The 22,414-nt window shown below is 33.6% G+C and overlaps 1 protein-coding gene across 3 annotated transcripts in view; it reads left to right on the top strand.

Moving 5' to 3' along the window:
* TPK1 (thiamin pyrophosphokinase 1) overlaps window positions 1-22,414 on the top strand; it is a 506,842-nt gene that overhangs the window by 437,238 nt on the left and 47,190 nt on the right. Inside the window, exon 9 of one of the 3 annotated variants that reach the window (XM_031939307.1) lies at window positions 16,721-17,073. The exons of the other annotated variants lie outside the window; for them this stretch is intronic. Within the exon in view, the coding sequence (XP_031795167.1) occupies window positions 16,721-16,728 (8 nt within the window). The 3' untranslated portion in view covers window positions 16,729-17,073. Of the gene's footprint in view, window positions 1-16,720; window positions 17,074-22,414 lie in introns of those variants that run through there. 3 annotated transcript variants of the gene reach the window in all.

Here is a 22,414-nt window from a genome sequence, read left to right as displayed (position 1 = left end):
TATATTAACTAGATCATTTAACAAGCAAATCTCTGAATACTGTACTGTTGCACTATAGATATTTTCAGTATAGAAATTCTTCACTGAGTGTGGGACAGATGGGCCAACAGTGCTTTTAAACAGGATACTTTTTCTTTCTTTAAAGTCATTCTAGCTATTCATATCCAAAATTGTTGGATTAAAGATGCCATTACAATCTCATTTTCACAAAGACTGCTTTAAAGTATTTGAAAATTTGCTCATCAAAGGATACTTAAAAAGACTAACTTTCATTTTGGAATAAACAAGAAAAGGATTAGGAAAGAACAATAACAATATAAGATTTTTTGCTTTTAACACAACTTCCCCACCCCACCCCCAGACCTGTATTGTCCATATTCTCGTTTACATTTTAAACATGTTTTCTGAATTTTTTTTTTAATAGCTAACATTTCAGCTAGTACATAGATTCAGCAAAAGTGGAACAATTAAAATCAGGCTTTCTTCTGAGATTATATTTACATTGTGATTGGTAGTAATCTCAGAGAAGGGACAATCTGTGTCTTATTCTTCATTGTCTAGGATATTATATAGAAGAGAATTGGATATATACACAGGTAGCATGGGTACATCTCTGACATGGTATGTATTCAAAGTTAGCAGGAATCTCTACTTATTCAAAACATTATCTATTGAATTGCAAATAATGTCTGAAACTATTAGTTATTTATTTCGGTTATTCCCCCCTTTTTAAAAGGTGTTTTCCCTTTAAAATGGGAATCTCTAGATATTTGCCTTCCTTTGCCTTTCTTTGTAACCATAGTGTTTATGCAGTGTTTGTCATTTAGTCATTTAGCAGGTGGCTCAATAAATGCTTGTTGAGTGACTAACAAAGGAAAAATCCATTTAGTATTTTGCTCATTTTTAGACATTTACACCTTATTTAGTGTGAGTGAGTTTCTAAGCTCTTTGCTAACCATAACAACTAGGTGAGATCAAAGAAACATCAGAGAGCAGTTTGACACTACCTAAGGAGTACTATTATGGGTGGAATGCTTGGGTAACCAAAGACTATTTAATTAGGGGTGAATGGTCAGAAGTACAAAGTGATAACATGAGAAGATGGAAAGGGTTAGAAATCTAATTAGAGTGCTGTGTGCTAAGAATATTTGTAGCAATGTTTTTTTTTTTTTTTTAAAGCTTTTTATTTTCAAATCATATGCATGGATAATTTTTCAACATTGACCCTTGCATAGCCTTATGTTTAAGCTTTTCTCCTCCTTCCCTCCACTCCCTCCTCTAGATGGTTAGCAATCCAATTTATATAAACATATTTATACAATTCTCTTGCTGCACAAGAAAAATCAGATCAAAAAGGAAAGTAAATGAGTAAGAAAACAAAATCTAAGTGAACAACAACAAAAAGAGTGAGAATGGTATGTTGTGATCCACATTCAGTTCCCACAGTCCTCTCTCTGGGTATAGATGGCTCTCTTCATCACAAGATCATTGGAACTGGTATAAGTCATCTCATTGTTGGAAAGAGTCACATTTCATCAGAATTGAGCATCATATAATATTGATGTTGCCATGAAAGTAGGCATGGACCCACACTTAACACTGACACCAAGATGAGATCAAAAGGGATTCATGATCTCTGCATAAAGAATGAGATCATAAATAAATTAGAAGAACATAGGATAGGTTATCTATCTCTCAGACTTGAGGAGGAGGAAGGAATTTGTGACCAAAGAAGAACTAGAGATCATTATTGATCACAAAATAGAATTTTTTTTATTATATCAAGTTAAAAATCTTTTGTACAAACAAAACTAATGCAGACAACATTAGAAGGGGAGCAATAAACTGGGAAAACATTTTTATAATTAAAGGTTCTGATAAAGGCCTCATCTCCAAAATATATAGAGAATTGACTCTGACAAATGGCCAAAGGATATAAACAGACAATTTTCAGATGATGAAATTTAAACTGTTTCTATTCATATGAAATAGTGTTCCAAATCACTATTGATCAGAGAAATGTAAATTAAGACAACTCTGAGATATCACTACACACCTCTCAGATTGGCTAAGATGACAGGAACAGATAATGATGAATGTTGGAGGGGACGTGGGAAAACTGGGATACTGATGCATTGCTGGTAGAGTTGTGAACGGATCCAACCATTTTGGAGAGCGATTTGGAACAATGCCCAAAAAGTTATCAATCTGTGCATACCTTTTGATCCAGCAAAGTTACTACTGGGCTTATATCCCAAAGAGATCTTAAAGAAGGGAAAGGGACCCATATGTGGTAAAATGTTTGTGGCAGTCCTTTTTGTGGTGGCTAGAAACTGGAAATTGAATGGATGCCCATCAGTTGGAGAATGGGGTAAATTGTGGTATATGAATGTTATGGAATATTATTGTTCTGTAAGAAATAACCAGCAGGATGAATACAGAGAGGCTTGGAGAGACTTACATGAACTGATGCTAAGTGAAATGAGCAGAACACAGCAACAACAGTACTATGTGAGGATCAGTTCTGATGGAAGTGCTATCTTTGGCAATGAGAAGATCCAATTCAGTTCCAGTTGATCAGTGATGAACAGAACCAGCTACACCCAGAGAAAGAACACTGGGAAATGAGTGTGACTGCTTGCATTTTTGTTTTTCTTCCCAGTTTATAATGAGTGTGGACCACAACATAGCATTACACTCAACTTCTATTGTTGTTTGCTTGCATTTTTGTTTTTCTTCCCAGTTTATTTTTACCTTTCTAAATCCGATTTTTCTTGTGCCACAAGAGAACTGTATAAATATGTACACATATATTGTATTTAAGATATACTTTAACACATTTAACATGTATGAAACTGCCTGCCATCTAGGGGAGGGGGTGGAGGGAAGGAAGGGAAAAGTTGGAACAGAAGTGTTTGCAAGGGACAATGCTGAAAAATTTCCCATGCATATGTTCTGTCAATAAAAAGCTATTTCTTTAAGGGCTAATATCATGACCATTAAAAAAACCCCAGCATATTATTAAATAAAGGATATTCCAGGTGAATCTTTAATTGTGAAGTGAATAGAATTGAATATATATATATATATATATATATATATATATATATATATATATTGCTGTGTACAGTGATCTCCTGGTGCTGTTCATTTCACTTAACATCAGTTCCTATAACTCTCTTCAGGCCTCTCTGAAATCATCCTGCTGATCATTTCTTATAGAACAATAATATTCCATAATATTCATACACCATAACTTATTCAGTTATTCTCCAACTGATGGGCATCCATTCAGTTTCTAGTTTCTTGCCACTACAAAGAGGGCTGCCACAAACATTTTTGCACATGTGGGTCCCTTTCCTTCCTTTAAGATCTCCTTGGGATATAGGTCCAATGGAAACACTGTAGCAATGTTTGTAACACTTTTTGTGGCAGTAAAGAATTTAAAACAGAGTATGTTTAAAACAGAGAAGGGAGAAACAGTTAGACACGAATATAATTTAATTATTACATAAGAGATGATTAATGAGAAAGAGTCACAGAAATATGGTACAACTTGTATGAACTGATGAAGAGTGAAATAAACAGAACCAGAAGAACAATTTATTCACAGAGAGCTCTGTATGAAGTGAAATAACTTTGAAATATCTCAAATCTCTGGTCAAAGTAGTAAAAACTAAAAGCACAAAAATCACGACTTCATAAGATAGATGCTTGTGTTCAAAATAAATAAGAAGAAAATTCAAAGTTATTTGTACTTATATAATGCTACAAATATGTGCAAAGTGCTTTCCTTACCACACTGTTACATGATTCTCTTATTATCTAATAACTAGTACATTTATATATTATTATATATTGAATTTGTGTATATATTACATTTTTGTGTGATACTTTCAGTAGCACTGAAAGTGGTTGTCTAAACCTTTTAGCATTGTCAGTGCTTAGCACTGTGCCTCATAAATATGTAGCAAAAACATAAAAAATTTTTGGAAAACTGAATTAACCCCATGAACTGAATACTACTTTATTATCTTTCCTGGGGTTGATGAAAGAAGAAAATGACCCCTGCACAAATGACTAGCCAACAATTCTATGTCAAAATCTAACTCTTCAATGAGTCATTATAAAGTTGTGAATCAAGTCCAAAAGATCATCATAACCATCATCATCATTTAGTTCTTCTAATTCTCATGTTAGATGGATTTAGAAATAATTCTAGGATAACGTACTCTCCAGCTATGATTCCTGTATGTATATGCTCAGCAAATTATTGTGCAGGTAGATAAAATGATTGGAGTTTATTTTTGGTAATTGAATGAAAGTATTAGGATGCAAACTCATTCACTAAAAGGATCTTTGAGACAAAGTAGTAGTTGATGATCTGTATTTCTTTCTCTTTCAATATAATTTTCATTTCTTTGACCAGGTCTTTCTTTTGATATATATTTTTTAAATTCCTTGTAAGTTTGGAGGATAGGAATATTTAGAATGGTACTATATATGTAAAATATTCTTAATTTTTTATGTCACTTATATTTCAGCAGTTCTGACTACTAGTTTTATCTATGATAATTTCCTGATTCAAGTACAGTTTCATTGATGAATTTTGAACGACATTTCAAGGATTATGTTTGTAAATTAATTGAATGACTGTTGTATGTGAAAAATGGATGAGTTCATTGTTTTGTTTTGGTTTGGTTTTTTTGGATTTAGAGGGCAGAGTTGGAGGGGAGATATCAGTTCAATATGAAAGTATTTTCTTTATATCCAGAATATCCTACTCTGGAAACATTCTACTCACTGACATTCTAAATATATGTCATTGAGAACTCAAAGCAATATCCCACTTGTGCTAAAAAAAAAAACAAAGTATTATGTAGAGTACAACTATACTATTCCTTCTTCTATACACCATTAATGCATCCTAAGTTCTCTTTTCCTTTTGTGTCAAATTTTTGACTAGTACTGAATTTGCTGCTGATTAAAATAAGTTATTTTCCCACACATTGTTTATCTATACCTCCCTCATACTCTTTGCAGTTTGTTATTTGAAAGCAAGTGTAGCACTCTATATTAGCCTGATTGTATTTCATTGTTATAGCATGATGGGTAGATAGAGGACTGACTGAATTATATGTAACTGTTCTACTTGGGGGGGGGGAACCCTTTCAGTAGGTCAAAGAAAAAGTGTTAACCTTCATACTACTCTTCAGTTTAGAGTATGCCAAGAATATTTTATTTAATGAATAAATCTAAATGCAAGTCACTTATGGCTTAGAAAGAGAAATGTCCAAACTGACATAATCTCTTATGAACTCCAATATGACTCTCAGCTCCAAGATTTCAGATAACATTTGTTGAAATACTGATAAAGAAAATCCCAAGATGTAATGTTACAGTTGTGGTTTAATAGTCTAAAAATTCTAGCTACCTATCCCATTCTTTCTGGACTATTCCCCTTGACGAAATCGATGGAGTCCCTCTCAGAAATGATATGGAGAATATAAATTGAATAGGAAGTGGGGAAGAGGATCCTCATCTAGTCACTTCAGGGTGGACAGGATATCATTCTTTAATATAGTCAGCTAATGGAAAGACTCTTTGCCTCCTTTTTTTTGCTAAACTATCACCCATTTTTCCAAAAGACTTCCTCAAGGATTTTAGGAAGAAATATATAGAAAAAATGTAGTTCTTAATATTTTCAGTTTTACTAAAAAAGGAAATTTTAAATATATTTCAACTGTATCATGAGGAAGCCACCATTTCTTAATGCCTTAAGAAACTCTCTAAGATGATAAATCATAGGCAGTAGCTGATTATTAATGAAAGCAGATTCCATTGTACATATCCCTTAATTTAATGAAATCACATCTCTGGGCAAAAAAAATATTAAATTAATCCATCATTCTATCCTGTTATAATCTTTTTAGAGCCTGACTTCATTATCTAACAAGTTTTCAATAGAATCTGCTATTTTTCAGGGAATTTCATAATTGGATTTTTTAAATGATGAGGTAATTTCTATTTTTTTGAAGAGGAAACTGAGTCTCAGAAAGATCAAGTGACATGCCCAAGGTTGCACAACTAATTGTAGATATATAGTTGGGATGTGATTTGTGATTTGCTACAAATTTAGTGCTTTTTATGTACCTTCTCAGTGGAAACAAAAAAAGAAACAAAGCTAATATGGATAGTATTTCTTTTCTGACATTAAGTACACATTTGTTTTATAGACACATAACCTTAAAAAGAGAAAAAAAGGTTTTAATTGCAATAACAGTTGTTAATTATCCTGTTGATGGACCCATATAAGTGTGCTCTGTCTCCTCCACTTAGTTATCTTGCCACCCTTAATTTTCTGTTTGTCGAATACCTTGGGATACCTAATAGAAAAGTTTGGAATTTTTCAGAGGATAGCATGGTTATGCATAAAGTACAGGCTATATGAGTTGGCCCACCTGATCATGTACACCTATGATGGAATCTTCCCCTGCTCCTCCTCAGAATATCCTCAAAACTTATCTTTACATGCTGACTTTTTCATTAGAGTAAATATGGAAGCTAATTTCCAGGGCTCTTTGTGTCAGTTTGAATGATTTATTAAAATAGATTTCAGATATAATGTTTATGAACCTAAATACTATCACAACAGCCCAAATGATAGCTCTTTTATTTTTATTTATTAATGATAACAGCATCATTTCTGGTGTTTGAAAATGCAGCTTTAACTTTGGTCTGACTTAATCCAAACCATAAAAAGTGTGAAAACTTGGTATATTAATTTGATCTCATTATGTATTCCAAATCATATGTGATGGATTATATCAAAAGTCGAGGAAGAAAATATGGTTGAACCCTTTCCCTAAAGAATGTGATAAATCTAGCACACCTGTTCACCAATAAGCCACAGAGTCAATTTGGGCTTTTTAAAGTGTCTCTCCAAAGCCACACCTTCCCCAGATACAGCACTTGCTGTGACTAGAGCCAAGGGTCAGCTGGTGGATTTCCTCCTTTGGCTCAAATTAAGAATTTTTTCACATATTTCTGCCAGCTGCTGTAGAATTAAAATAAAACTGTTTTACTCCAAAGCTAATGTGGGTGTAAGAGGAAGCATAACAGCTTGGATTGCCTTCTGTTTTTCTATTTAGGATTACAGTGTGGTTTCCCAGCCTTCATACTTAATTTTATGACTCTTCCATCATATGATCCTTGATATTACTCTGCCATTCAAGTTCTCTTATTTGTCTGTGAACCAAGGATAGCCCCTACTCAATCCAAAGGCTCTACATGCATTACTTACATGTGGTTTTCTTAACAATTATTCACCTGTGGCAGAGATAAGAAAGAGATAGTATAAGGTTTGTTAAAGTGTTAGAAATTAAACATTCCCAAAATAAATGCTTAAAAAATTACAAATAACATGAATTTCAAACTCAAATTAACATAACATATTAAGGTACACTTAAAACTATAAGATTTCCAGTCTATTTTACTTAAATTTTTAGAGCAAGGAGTGAGAGTATTACTACTTTATTGGTTTTTATTATTAATTATTCTTATTGCAGATAAAGAAAGTAAATCTGATTGAGGGAAGGGGCTTTACCCCTGGTCATCCTCTACCGAATAGCAGAAACCAGACTTGAACCAAGTTCTCCTGATTTCAAATCTAGTGGTCTTTCCACTATACCAAAGTGTATACTTTGTCTTGGAGAATCACTTAGAACCAGGAATACTGAGTTTGAGCCCTACATGACTCAAATGCTTTTTAGTTATGTGACATTGTCATTTAATGTCTCTGATCCTTAGTTTTCTCATTTGTAAATAGAGTAGACTCACTTAAGTAGTTGAGGAAATCTCTAAGGCCTTTTTTACTTTAATATTATTTTGTTCTATGATTCATATGCTGATTTGGAAATTTTGAATATAGAATTTTCAATTTCTTTAAGAATGCAGGCAGAAACCACAAGGGAATTAAGGGGAGAAAATCATCTTTACCCTTTATCATTCTCTCAAAAAGCTGAGAGAAACAGGGAGTGTTTTGAAGCATTGAGTAATAAGCAAAGAGGTTTTTCTCTGCTCTGTGTAGAAAGGGAAATAACATGATGGGCTGCAATGCAGTTCCTCACCAGCAGGAATCCCTTGCTCTGTCAGCATTAGTTCTAGTAGCCTGTTTTGGGCCAGCTACCATATTTAGCACTTGACTATACTTTGGTTTTCTAGTCTTCTCCTCTTTCCATAATAAAATGGGGAGACTTATTCTCTTTATCATCTTCCTTGGCAGGAAAAGCTGGACCTGGATGCATCTTCCTCCTTTCTTATCTCTACTTATCATTATTCTGTTCTTCTTTGGACAGGTCTCTTAATTCCTATACCACTTCAATTTTTTTTTTTTGGGGGGGGGGAACTTTGTTTTTAAATAAAGACATTTTTTAATTGCTCTTCACTAAAAAAAAAAAAAAGAAAGAAAAATAAATCCCTATAGCAAATATGCCTTAAAGTTTTGGATAGGAATTATATTTACCTTTTTATCCCTAGCACTGAGCATAATTGCTGTCACATAATAAAGCCTTTATAATTTTTTTTTTCCTGAGGCAATTGGGGTTAAGTGACTTGTCTAGAGTCACACAGCTAGGAAGTGTTAAGTGTCTGAAGCCAGATTTGAATTCAGGTCCTCCTGATTTCAGGCTGGTGCTCTATCCACTGTGCCATCTAGCTGCCCCACCCTTTAATAAATTCTTATTAAAATCATTTGGTTTAAAGGTCTATAGGGCAGAATAGTACCATAAAGCCCAAAGGTTCACAAGGCTCACAGGTATCAGTACCATGGAGAGCTCCTTGCAAAGAAATCTTTTCTCCAGTGGCCCTATTAGGGATAATCTGTCCATTCTGTCCCGTTTAGCCAACTTTTCCTGCTTTAAAGGAACTTTCTTCTCAGACTTTTTTTGTCAGGAATGCTTATTTCCTGTGAAGATGCAAAACTGTATCCCATGGGAAGATTCTATTCCTCAGGAGAATCCACATCCTCAGGCAACCTGGCTGAATTAGACTGTAGGACTGTTTTAAACTTGACTGCTAGGGTAGTCATTCTCATCATTAGAATTATCTTTCTCCTGAACATGGATAGGAGCAATGACAATATCATTTAAACAGTTATGGCTTAATGTGCCAGTACTCTAACTTTTGGTCTCAGGACTCCTTTACGATCTTAAATTATTGAGAATTTCCCTAAAGCTATTGTTTTTATAGGTTATGTATCTCAATATTCACCATACCAGAAATTAAAATATCTTGGTATTATAAATAGTTTTTATCTGAGAACTCTGGGACTCTAAAGGTCTCCCTGAGCCATACTTCAAAAACCAGCGGCTTAGTGGCTTATCAAACTTTAAGATAATTGCATATTAGCAGGAGCTTCTTTGAAAAATAATACCTTAAAACAAAGAAGTAAATAACAGTATTCTGTTTTCACAGTCTTCACAAAGACTTGTTTTTGGCAATAGAAATTTTTCTAATTCTTCTCAAAATATACAAAATACATATCCATTTACCCACCTCTACCGAAGCTTCTCCCTTCTTTAATGTATTTGAAGAATTTCATTGCTGAAGTGACGATCAAATTGTTAATTCTAAAGTGTCTCTGAAGATTTTACCTATTGGTCAAGCAAGTCCATCATTTGCATTGTTCATTACTGAGCAAAAAAAAAATATAAAAGTATATTTTCAACTGTAGCCTGTATTATAAGTTCATTGATTCAAAGATTCATTTTGTCATGGAAGAAGAGGAAATACTGCCCCAAGTTTTGTTATATTTAGTCTGTCATTATGATTTTTGCCTGCTACTACTTTGACAATTTGGGATATAATACTTGCTGCATTATTTGCACATCATTAAAAATTGTACTTCCTGTCGAGATTTCAATGAACTGATGACAAGTTAGATGAAATATGAGCTCATTTGCACATGCAAAAATATCCTTACTACTTGTAAAAAAAAGTGCAGAATAGTTTCTCTTCATAATTTATACTGGGCAGAGTAATCAGCAATTGAAGACTACATTGTCTGACTCTGCAGGAAAAGAGAACCTTTTAACCTACTGTAACTTTCCTCTTAAAGCAAGAATTAAAAATAAGCATTCTATTTTAAGAAACACTTGCCTTTGTTCTCTTACTCTATCCTGCCCAATCCCTTCCTCCCACTTCAGAAATGTTAAAGACACTATATTATGGTCAGGCTTCATCTCACTTTCCATTTCAGAATTCTGTTTTCTGTAGGTCATAAAGTTTTATATTGAATTTCTTACCTTTAACTATTAATTTTCCAGAACTCTCTGCTCTGGCCACAATTGTCTTTACTTGAGTCACCTCTAAATGCATCCCCATTGGCATTTGCCCAGCACCATTCTGTTGCTCACACTATTTTCACTAGAGTAGAATATGGAGGGAGGATTGAACCCTCCCTTCTTTTCTCAGCCTCTGTAACATTCTCTTGTTCTTGGAGTCTCTGGGAGCAAACTTTGTTTCAGTTCAGAAATCACCACAAGTGCAGCCAGGTGTTAAAGTCCAAATCCTTTATTGTCTCCTTCAAAATCTTATCTCCTTCACTTGGGACTCGACTAGTTTCTGGACCCCTTATGGAGCCTTGGTTTCAGTGGAGAAGCGAAGGAGAGCCTGCCACCAAGGAGGTGTGAGATGAAGTGAATGAATAGTTCAAGGGCTTGTGCTTCAGCCTCCAGCCTTCTGTCTTCTCTGGCTTTTGAATCTCTTCAAATCAATCTAGCTGGGGCTTCTAGCTTATATGCTCTACACTGAGTATAAACCAATTATTATATCACTAGGAAACCATTATTTGTTATAAGATTAAATCAATCATACTGAACCATGCTAAATTAGATAACTATTGTCTCTATCAATTCCACTGACTTAGTACCTTGTAAGAATCCTTTGTTTCAAGTTCAGAGTTCTGGCCCATAACAAGCCTCTGTGAATATTCGCCAAACTTCTAAAACCTTCTCAAATCCCTTCTCTTTAGTGATGAACCCTCAGCTTCTATAATTTTCCAAACTCTAATAGTAATTGATCACAAATTGTCTCGTGGTAGCTCTTCTACCATTGTATTGAAATTTTATTTATTCTTGTTCAATTTTCTAGATGTTTTTGTAATTTTAGATAGATTATAAGTTTCTTGATTTCAGGCATTATGCATATCTATGAATTCTGTACACATAGTAGGGATTCCCTAAACCCTATCTGGTTTATTCACTGATAATAGTGAAAGATATAGGTGCCCTTACCAGCCAGAAAACTTTCCAACAACCATTTATCACATTTTTTCTACAGCAAAAATCCCTAATTTGGTGGGAATAAGTATTTTTCCATTTCTTCTTTTCTATTGCCAAGTTTCAAGTGTCTGAGCAATTAATTGACAGGGAATTATTAAGTCATTGTTTCCTCTCAAGACCTCAGTTTCAGGCCAAATATATTTTCCTTTAGGAAGAATCATAAAACAAAAAAAGAAGAGTAAACATGAGAGGCCAAAGGGAGGAACATGAGATCAGTTTTGCTTCCTGCCTCTCCTACCTACTAACTGTGAGACCTAAAGCCAGTCAATTTATTTTATCCTCTGGCCCCAGTTTCCTTATCAGTATTAGATGAGAGGTGATATAAATGGACTCTATGGCAGGGCTTCTTAACTTTGTTGTATGGGTCATAGGCTCCTTTGCAGTCTAGTAAAACCTATTTTCTCAAGATTATATTTTTAAATAATTGAAAAAAATACTACATTTCAGTTAAACATTAATGAAAATAAGTATATAATTTTCCATTCATATTTAAAGATCTTCAAAAACTATCCAATAGATTTCTTGGATATCAAATTAAGAATCCCTGTTCTAAAAGTCTCTTTAGTTCTAGATCTATGATCCTGTGGCTCTATAACAGTATAGTCTTCATTATTTAAAAAAAAAAACACAAAGCAAAACAGAACAGAATAGAGGTTTTCTCTTAGTTTTCATTTAGATCCAAAGGTATCTGACAAAAGATACCTAGAAGCAACTATATAATAGTTTACACCTGTGGCAGTTGGAGAAGCAATTAAACTACAAATATGACTTTTGTACATAACTAGTGCCCTGAGATTGCCTTGAAAAGTTAATTGTGCACTTGAACCATCTTCCTGAACTAGAGTATAGAAGATCAGGAAAGAGAAGATGCCCCTGAAAAGGGAGAGCATGGGGAAAGGCCACACACCAAATGGTCTTTGATGCAGAAATCTCCTTTTACCCTTATTGTATTGGCAGTGGAAAATTAATTTAAGTTATAGCCAGGATGAAATATGGAAAACCTGGCTGGGAGGAACTTTTTGTTGGTCTCTTTTAAGGATAGAGACTGCTCTTGTCCCTTATTGAGCTTGTCTTCTACTCCCATTTTGTCATTCTTTCTCATTCTGTCATTAAGCTGTATCTATTTTTATTTTTTACAATTAAAGATTATAGTATTTCTCCTTACAATCACTGAATATTTGACCTCTATGACTACAGGGAATTTCTGTGTTTGGATATATAACGCATTCCCTGGAATGTTGTAGATTTCCAAAAGAGATGAGCATAAAAGTATTGATAGTCCCATGCTATCAAGAGGTTTGTAACACATAAGATTTGACATGAACTAATGAAAGTCTCTTTAGAATTTAGTTCAGCAGTAATTGAGAAGTGCTTTCTAGGTTCAAGACACTCTCTCTAGGTGTTCTGAGGGATATACAGGTAAATAAAATATGTAAGATATATACACAAGTAAATAAGAAATATAAGCTCTAAAGAGTTTATAGGTAACATAGAATGTGGACAAATATTAATACAATACAAAACAAAATGGGATTTGTGCAATGAGAAAAAATAAAGAAGGGTAAGTTTATAGTATAGATATATAAGTATAATTAATATTATAAGTACACAGTATCAGTTTATAAAAGAAAGATCACTTCTTTGTTCCTCATGGCCAAGGGAGCATTTTATATGAGCCTTGAAAGATATGTAAGATTTCTTCAGATACTGATGTCAGAAGAAGACTGCTTTATGGCTAGGCAACAGAATAACTATAAAGAAGATAGATTTGGAGTAAGGGAACTGTGAGATTTGGAATGGTGTCATTAAAAAGATAAGCAAGTAAGAGGAACAAGTTTTGAAATGTGTATGATGAATTTGAAATAGTTGTATTTGAGATGAAGCAAAACATCAAAGTCAGATGAAAATAGGGTCTTGAATTCAAGAGAAATTTTAGAGGCTAAATATATGGATTTGCGCATCATTCACATAAGGATAACAGTTGAAACCATGGGAATAAATTGAGCTCAAAGAAGGAGAGACTACAGGAAGAAGATGAAAGGATTGAGTACAAAGCCTTGAAGAATGCATCAGTTTGGGGATTAGTAGAAAGAAGTGGAGCTAGAATCAGAAAGGTACAGTTTCACCAAAATCAAAGAAGAAGAGAATATTGTGATAGTCCATATTGGAATGGTAGAGTTGTTCATGGATGCTGACATTATAGAGAGGTCAAGAATGATGAGTAAAGATCAATGTGATTTAACATCAGTGACTTTTGAGAGAACAGCTTTAGTTAAATGATATGGACAGAAATTATGTTGCAGGAGTTTGAACAGTGAATGAGCCATGAGGAAGAAGAGAAAAATATAGATTACTTTTTATAGAACTTTGGCAGACATATAGAGGAGCCAAAGTATGTTATTTTTAGGCAATAGTTGTATGTTGGGGATAAGGTACAGGTTAAAAGGAAAAAGAAGAAGAGGAAGGGAAGAAATGATTAGTGGAGCAAGCTCTAGGGCCAAAGATAAAAGTGAAGGGTTTAGCTTTGGAGGCACACATATATCTCTGTGATAGGAAAAGAGAAAAATCTTTGTGTGAGAACATGAATTTGAACTGTGGAAGACAATTCAGGGAACTCTTCTGTGATATCCTCAGTTTTTTCAATAAAGTCTGGTATGAGGTCATTTAGTAAGATTAAAGTGTGAGGAAAAGAAGAGTCAGAGATTGGGAATTTGGTATAGTTGTTATGGGAAATTTTTTCATAATAAATGAATGAAAGGCCTACTGAGCAGCACTGAAGGCATAGTTATTATTAAATGGTGCACAATTTTTCAAGAATATCTGTATCCCTTAACTCTTAATTCCTTCTGCAAGTAATATCATATGTATTTTTTTAGTTTTGAAGAATTATGGAAGCAGTATCTTTTGAAGAAAAATATAGACATAAAAGCTTATTCTATAAAATTGAACATGTTTCCCAAATTTTTAATGTCACTTCTTAATAACTTTTTATATGCACTATTTAAAAGTTGTGATCTCTTCAAGTTATTTTATGACTGTAAATATGATAGAAAAGTATAGCAAAAAAAGTTATTAAAAGTACAGAAGCAGTTATCTATTAAAAGATTCAGTAATGCCCTGGGTGAAGAATGAACACTGACCCATTATAAGTTGGAATTGTAGGTCTTTAAACAGGCTGTCATAGAGTAATAATTTCAGGCATAGGTAAATAGTAACAGATATGAAGAGAAAACTGACAGTTGGTTATATTCTAACAACTGAAAAATTTGAAGATGTGGGATAGAAATGAATTAATTCTTTCAGACTTCTAAGGGGATCCATGATTCAAAATGGTCATGCAATTAAATCCTATAAAGATGACTAGAGGGCAACACACATAATGTCAGACTTGGTTGATATACTGATTAGCTTTGTTGAATGGCTTTTTTTTTCTTCTTTCTTTTCTTTTCTCTTCTTTTTTTATTTACAAGGGATGGCTCTCTGGATAGGAAAAATATTTTTCATTGGTGGGGAGATCAGGTAGGAAAGAGAAAAAGAAGTTTGTTAAATGAAATGAAATAAAATTTTAAATGGAATTGATATAAAAACAAAAAACATCAATGAATTTTTAGTGTACCTAACATTATTGAGGCTCAGAGCTTTCAACCAGTGTACCTTGGCTAAAGGCTAGCTCTTTGATACAGTTATGGAATGAGGTCATTAAAATCATTCTATTGGATAAGAGCATTCACAGGGTACTAAGAGTTACTCAGAGGGGAGTATGGAACAAAGGAACTGAGAACTCTGTAGTGGCTAGTTGCTGCAGAAAGCAAGAAAAATGAATTTAGTTAAGCAACATAAGGAATCCTAGAGAGGTGATCTGTTTTCAAATAGGGTGTGAGATGAACTGCTTCTGAAAGTCCCTTCTTATAGTGAGAGTAAGGATTCTTTCAGAAAGGATCAGTCTTATGACTCTTTAATCTTGTTTTCCCTTTCTCCTCCACATAGAATATAATTCCCTTAAGGGAAAGGACTGTTTAATTTCTGTCTTGTCTATCCCCAGAACCTTGCACAAAGACTGCCACATTATAGCCATTAATAAATTTTATTGGTCTATCAATAATCTCAAAACTCTTCTTGCTTCTACACCCAATAACTTCTTCAGACAATGCAAATGGAGACTTTGTTACTTCTACTGAATACAGAGCATTTAATATACTTCAGCAAATATACTAAGCACCTACTGTATGCAAGACTATTCTGGGTGTTGAGAGTGAAAAAGACAAAAATAGACTTTGCCTTTGAGTAACATACACTTTACTAAGAATTTCATGTGCTATTTAGTGGTAACATTTTCATTATCTAATTGCTGGAAAACAGTAAAAGGTGTGAAATGATTTTTCAAAAAAAAAAAAAAAAAGGAAATGCAGTATTCCTAGCAATCTTAGGTGACTCTTAGAAAAACTCTGTGTGCATATGAGTAGGTGTGTTTGTTTGTATGTGTATGTATTGATTTGTTCTGCATCAGGAAGGTTTTAATCTTCTTTTTGGGCCAATGGCAATCTGGTAAAGGCCAAGAATACCTTCTCAGAATAATGTTTTAAATGTGTAAAAAAAATACATATGTAATATTACAAAGAAAAGCAATTATATTACAAAAGAATTATTATTTAAAATAATTTGTAGAGTTCAGGATAAAACCTCTTACTCTACATGATTTTATATTTAAAGATGATTTACCTCCTGTTTTAATATAAATAAATAATTGTTTCTTTTAAAAAATATTCTTGTTAATATATGATTAGAAGGCCCCATTTTGCCTCGGCCTCCCATCCCCCCATTGAAGAGAAATTTAAAATGACTATATTTTTTATGCTACCCAAAGGGACACTTCTGGTAGGAGCTCAGAGGGGTGCATAGAGCAGGACTTCTTAAACTTTTTCCACCTACAACCCCTTTTCACTCACCTAAGAAATTTTTATATGACCTCAGGTGTATAAATATATAAAATAGGTATACAAATCAAACATTTACTGTAATAAATCATATTTTCAAAATCTTCACATTTAATTAATAGACCCCATATGGTGTTGTAAACCACAGTTTAAGAAACTGGAGTGTAGAATAATAGGAAAAACTAAAAAAAACTTCTTTAACCTTTGCACAAAAGCTTCTGTGTTCTACTTTTGCCTTTCCAGGGATGACTGGAATACAAATATATTGATAGTAACACTATAGTTACAGCAAAGTATAATGTGTGTATATACTAACAGTATATGTGTGTGTGTATGTGTATATATATATATATATATATATATATATATAAATAGTGTGTGTATATATGTAGTATAGTAACAGCAAAGTATAATAAATATATTTCTTTGTGTTTCTCACAATAGTTGTGTGAGAGAGATGCTCCCTTACCATCATTTTAGACATGAGGAATCTAAGCGTCTAGAAAGTTAGGTAAGTTTCCAAGGTTCATCCAGCTCTTGAGTTCATCTGAGGTAGGAGCAAAACCCAGATTTCCTTGACTTTTTAGTCATTTGATCTACCAACTATGTTACCCTGCTTCTTTGACATATTATTTCTAAAACATTCTGCAAGGAATGACATGAAGGACTGTAATATTTATACTTCACCATCCAGAAAGCCTCGTATTTATCCTTACCTTTTGTTTCTTGTACTTGCCAGTTCCTGTCTATGGCAAAAAAGATTTTCTACCAATCCCTTTGTTGGTGGTGATTTTTTTTTTCCATCATCCTCACTTTTTTTTTTTTTTTAATCAAACCATGTCAAAGGGTTTTTGAAAGTCTAAGCAAATCATGTCTCCTGATTTTCCCCTTGTCCTTATTCTTTTTTTTTTTCTTACCCCTTCAAAGAACTTTAGGAGATTAGTCAGGCATTTTGTTTGTTTTGATTCTGATTTATGAACTATTCATTGGCTAGCCAGGTGCTGGCCATATTCCACTACTCACAATCCGTCACAAAGAGTAATGGCCTCCTTCAAAAAGGTGAAGCATGACAATTTTTTCTGCATGTGTCAGATAAACAGATTGCGAGACTGCTCACTGGCAGCAATCTATCTTAAGTGGGCTGAAGAGCACATTAACCTTTTGGCAGACCCCATTTTCACTTTGGGTATTTGCTTTTATGGTTTTCATTTCTCTTAATAAAAGGCAGGCCTCCCCAATAACACAATCTCCAATCACAGGAGATGAGAGAGCTTACCGTCCTAGGATGTGGGTGGGCCAAATGTACTGGGGAAGCTGGAAGCCATTCAACTTTTAAACCTTGTAATATTTGGAATTCATGTCTTTAAAAATTGATTGACTAAAAACAACAACAACAATGAAAGCAAACCTGGTTAGTCCCAATCAAACTAGAGGTAGGCCTTCTTCTGTCACCATACTAGAAGAAATGTGTTCAGTTCACAGGGACAAGGAGTGGCTTTTTCCCCCTTTTCTTTACTTACTCAACTTCACTGTTTATTTTAAATGCATACCTATACATCCAGCATATAAATTAAAAAGCAAGTCGCAAGCTCAAATTAGATTTAATATATTATATTCTTTATATTTCTCTTTTCATTTGGTTTCTATAATTTCTGTGTATAAAGGATTCTGTGTAATTAATCTCAATGTACATGGCACCAAAAATACATATAAGGCTAAAACAAAGAAATGGGGCTGTATACTCAGTGTCCACAATATCTCACTTTATTTTACTGCAAGTGTGTGTGTGTGTGTGTGTGTGTGTGTGTGTGTGTGTTTCTTTAGTTAAAAGGAAACCAACTATTCTCTCTTTTTTTTTTTTTAACATGAGAGCAATCATAAAGGAGAATTAAGTATTTTTCAGTAAAATAGAAATATAAATACCTCCACTTTTTTTGCTGAAAAACATTAGGAAAAAAATAGAGCACCAGCCCTGAAGTCAGAACAACCCGAGTTGAAATGTGGAATCAGACATTTAACACTTTCAAGTTGTGTGACCCTGGGCAAGTCAATTAACCCCAGTTGCCTCAGCAAAAATAAATAATAAAATAAAATTTAATTAATCTACTCAATCCATTAATTAATAAATTCAGGTCTCTTAAAGCAAAGTTTCTTAAAATGTGGGTTGCAACCCCAGATAGGATCATCATGTAATTGAATGGGGAGATTGCAAAATATTTGCCATTAGTAAAAAATATCAAATATTCCACCAAGTCTTAATTCTTTATGTAAAAATGAGCATGCACATCTAGATATATACCAAAGAATTGTTTTAAGATTAATTTATTATTTATTATCAGTAAATGTTTGATTTCTATATCTATCTTATATACCTATATACTCAGGTCATATAAAAATTTCTTTGGCAAAAAGGAGTCACAAGTGGAAAAAGTTGAAGAAGCCCTGTCTTAGAGCTTCCAGTAGGTACAGTGTAAGCCTTTTACAAACCTGATTTTGAAGTTTACAAAGCTCTGATTTTAAATCATCAGGAAAGCAATATTCTGCTTATCATTTAAATATCTTCATTTTACTAACTTTTCAGTTCATTAAGCTACTACTTTGTGCCTGGCATTGTACTAAGCATTAGGGATACAAATAAGGAAAAAAAAGAGAGACAGTTCCTGCCTTCAAGTAGCTTCTATCAAATGGTAGAAGACTATAATATAAAAAAGATGCTGAAAGGGAGGTGGAGAGCAGTCAAGAAGGTATGAGGTTTACTGGAGAGGAAATCAAGCAGAGCCACTGATGGCAAATTTAATTACCTGAAAAGTTCTGAGCTCTCTATAAAGGAAGGCTTTGCTCTCCCCTCTAACCCTTCAATAAGAGTAGAGAGGCAACTGATAAAATTGAGAAGGTGTTATAATAAGCTTTATTATAAAGCAATGTTACTACACAATATTTCTTAATCATATAGGTTCAAAGATGAAAAGCTTTTAGTAGATTTATGCATGACATACCTCTGTTCTCAGACTAAATGACCTTTTTCTTTTAATTATTGAACTTAATGGTTTTTATTTTAATACTTACATTTATATTTGAATTAAATTTTATTTTAATTACTCAACTTCCATTCACCAAAAGGCTAACATGAAATGTCATGTTATTATATCCTATTATAATAGACAAAAATTGATCTACATAATTTTCCATTTTCTGAGAACTTTATCATAAACCATATGATATGAAAATCTTATAAACTCATTACATTTTAAATAACAAATTAAATAATGTTCCTCAGATTGTATAAATATACATATATAGAATTATTCAGCACCCACAATCTCAAGAATTCATTATGTCTAGTCACTTATCACACCTCTATGTTTTCTTGGGTAATGGCTATCTAAACAAATAAATAAATAAAGCAACCCAAACCACAAAATTCAAACATTTAATCTTCTCTTTTCAGCCATCAAAAAATAATATTAGAATAATTAACTTCATTTTGCATCTGTTTGTTTATCTATACTCTTAAAGACTTTTTTGGGGAGACAGTTGAGGTCAAGTGACTTGGCCAGGGTCATACAATAGTATATAAATATTAAGTATGCTGGATTTGAACTCAGGTTCTCCTGACTTCAGAGCCAATTCTTTATCCACTGTCCCATATAGCTGCCCTTGTTCACCTCCATTCTTAAGATGTCCTTTGTTACCAAATTGACTAAAAATCATCCCTAATAGTCATATTTTTCCCTCTTTTTCCTCTCCTACAGACTAACTAATCCCAGATCATATTCAAATCTTTTTTTATAGATGTCAAAATTTCAGTCTTTTACTCATTGAGTTACTCTCCTTTGACCTGAAATAGTCTAAACCAGTCATATTTAGATGGCTTTTAGGACAGTCAACTTGATTCTCAGTAATCTGGGCTCACCACCTTGATCTAAATGAGAGTAGCCATTTCATTTCTTGACCAAAATATATAATGAAAGGAAGCTCATCAGAAAATGGATGGGGGAGTCAAATTATAATTTGAGGTATAAATTTTTCTTGAACCCGATGTATATATTTATCTATGGGAAACAGCTGCGAGTAGAGATCTATGAGATCCATTTTATTTATTTATTTTTAACTGTACTATTTCTTTCAAATGTGCTTTAAAATATTAAAAGACTCAGGGATCTCACTATTGAGACTATACCCCAAAGAGGTTATTGACAGCAAGAAAAGAACCATATAAATATTCATAGCAAAAAGTTGGGGAGTGGGGGTGGAACATAAGCCCAATGATGAAAAAATGGCTGAATAAATGATGCAATATGAAAGTAGAGTTCTATTGTATTATTAGCAATGCTCAATGTGAAAAACTTTGAGACGGGAAGATTTGTTTGAAGTGATGCTGAGTAACTCCATAAATAAATAATATGTGTGTTTATGTAAGAGACAGAGAGAGAGAGTGGAAAAAGGGAGAGAAAGGGAGTGAGGAAGGAGGAAGAAAGACAGAGACAAACAAAGACAGAGATAGAGAGAGTCTGAGTCTAAATCTGTGATTTCAATGTTTTGTCAAACCCTTTACAATTGTTATGTCATTTGATCTTCACCACTACTATGGGAGGAAGGTGCTATCATTATCCCCATTTTATAATTAAGGAAACTAAGGCAGACAACTAGTTAGTACCTGAGATTTGATTTGAATTCAGGTCTTCCTGACTCCAGGTCCAAGCACTCTATCCTCTGCTAACTCTAGGAAGTTTAGTCTAAACAGTTGTCTGGAGCTCTTAAATGTGAAGTTATTTCATTACAGAGTCATACAGTCAATGTGCCACAAGTAGAACTTGTCTTGCCCCTACATCAGGTCCGCCTAGTATCTCATGAAAATATTAGGAGTCAACAAAACTTGGGCAAAATTCAAAGGATAATGTGAGTGCTGCACTGTCAAAATTAAAGCCTTTATTTTATTAAGAATTAGTAATTTACTATCTGATATACAGGAGGCAAGAAAAAAACTTTTATAGTGGAAGGGAAGTTACAACACTAATTCAGGCCTTTAGATTGGTGAATCCACATAGAAGATTCCACTGGACTCCCATAATACTTTTCTGTCATCTATCCATTCCTTACTCCACTGTTAGATTACTTTATTTTTTAAGCCATAGATCTACCTATATTTGTATCTACTCAGTCAGTATGGCATAATGGAAAAGGCATTGGATTTATAGCAAAGGGATCTGTCATTGAATTTTGGCTTTGCTTCTTACTGTCTGTGTGATCTCAGTCAAATCAATTAACTTCTCTAGGTCTCAATTTCCACAACTTAAAAATGAGGCTGTTGGACTATATGATCTCCAAGATTCCTTGCTTTCCACTAGACTGTGAATGTGTTTCTTGTAGGCAAGGAACATGTTTTTGCCTTTCTTTATCAGCTAGTGTTTGTTACATTTACATTTATGAATTCACACTACTTAGCACAGTGTATGCTATGCTTGACAAATGGTTATTGATTTATTCTACCCAACTACTTGGAAAGTTAGTCATGCAGTAAGCACTGAATTAAGTGCTGGGGATACAAAGCAAGGCAAATGATAGGCCTGGTCTCAAGGAGCTCATATTCTAATGATGTTCACAGTCTAAGGGGGAGACAACATGTAAAAATTATATACAGTTACATAGTTCATCATTTTCTAATTGTATCGAATTCTATAACTCCATTTGAGATTTTCTTGGCAAAGATACTGGTATGGTTTACCATGTCCTTCTGCAACTCATTTTCCCGATGAAGAAACTAAGGCAAACAGGGTTAAGTGACTTGACCAGGGTCACACAGCTAGTAACCATCTGAAGCTCTATTTAAACTCTGGAAGATGAGTCTTCCTGAACACCAGACCTGGAATTCTACTCACTGCTACCCCCGCCCCCCCATCCTCATTTCAATAAGATACAGGCAGGATAATTTGAAGATAATCAAAACAGAATATGTATTAGTATTAAGAAGAATAAAGACAGCTTTCTTATAAAAGGTTTAATTTTAGCTGGAATTTGAAAGAGACCAGGAAAACCCAGAAGTAAAGAACATCAACTTTGTTTTCAGTTTTTTTCCTTTTTTTTTTTGGTTACCATTAAAAGTTCTGCTTTTTTTATATTTTGTTGTATCTGGAACTT

The sequence above is a fragment of the Sarcophilus harrisii genome, chromosome 5 (assembly GCF_902635505.1).
Source record: "Sarcophilus harrisii chromosome 5, mSarHar1.11, whole genome shotgun sequence".
Classification (NCBI taxonomy): domain Eukaryota; kingdom Metazoa; phylum Chordata; class Mammalia; order Dasyuromorphia; family Dasyuridae; genus Sarcophilus; species Sarcophilus harrisii.
This window is presented reverse-complemented; position numbering and strand designations above follow the sequence as displayed.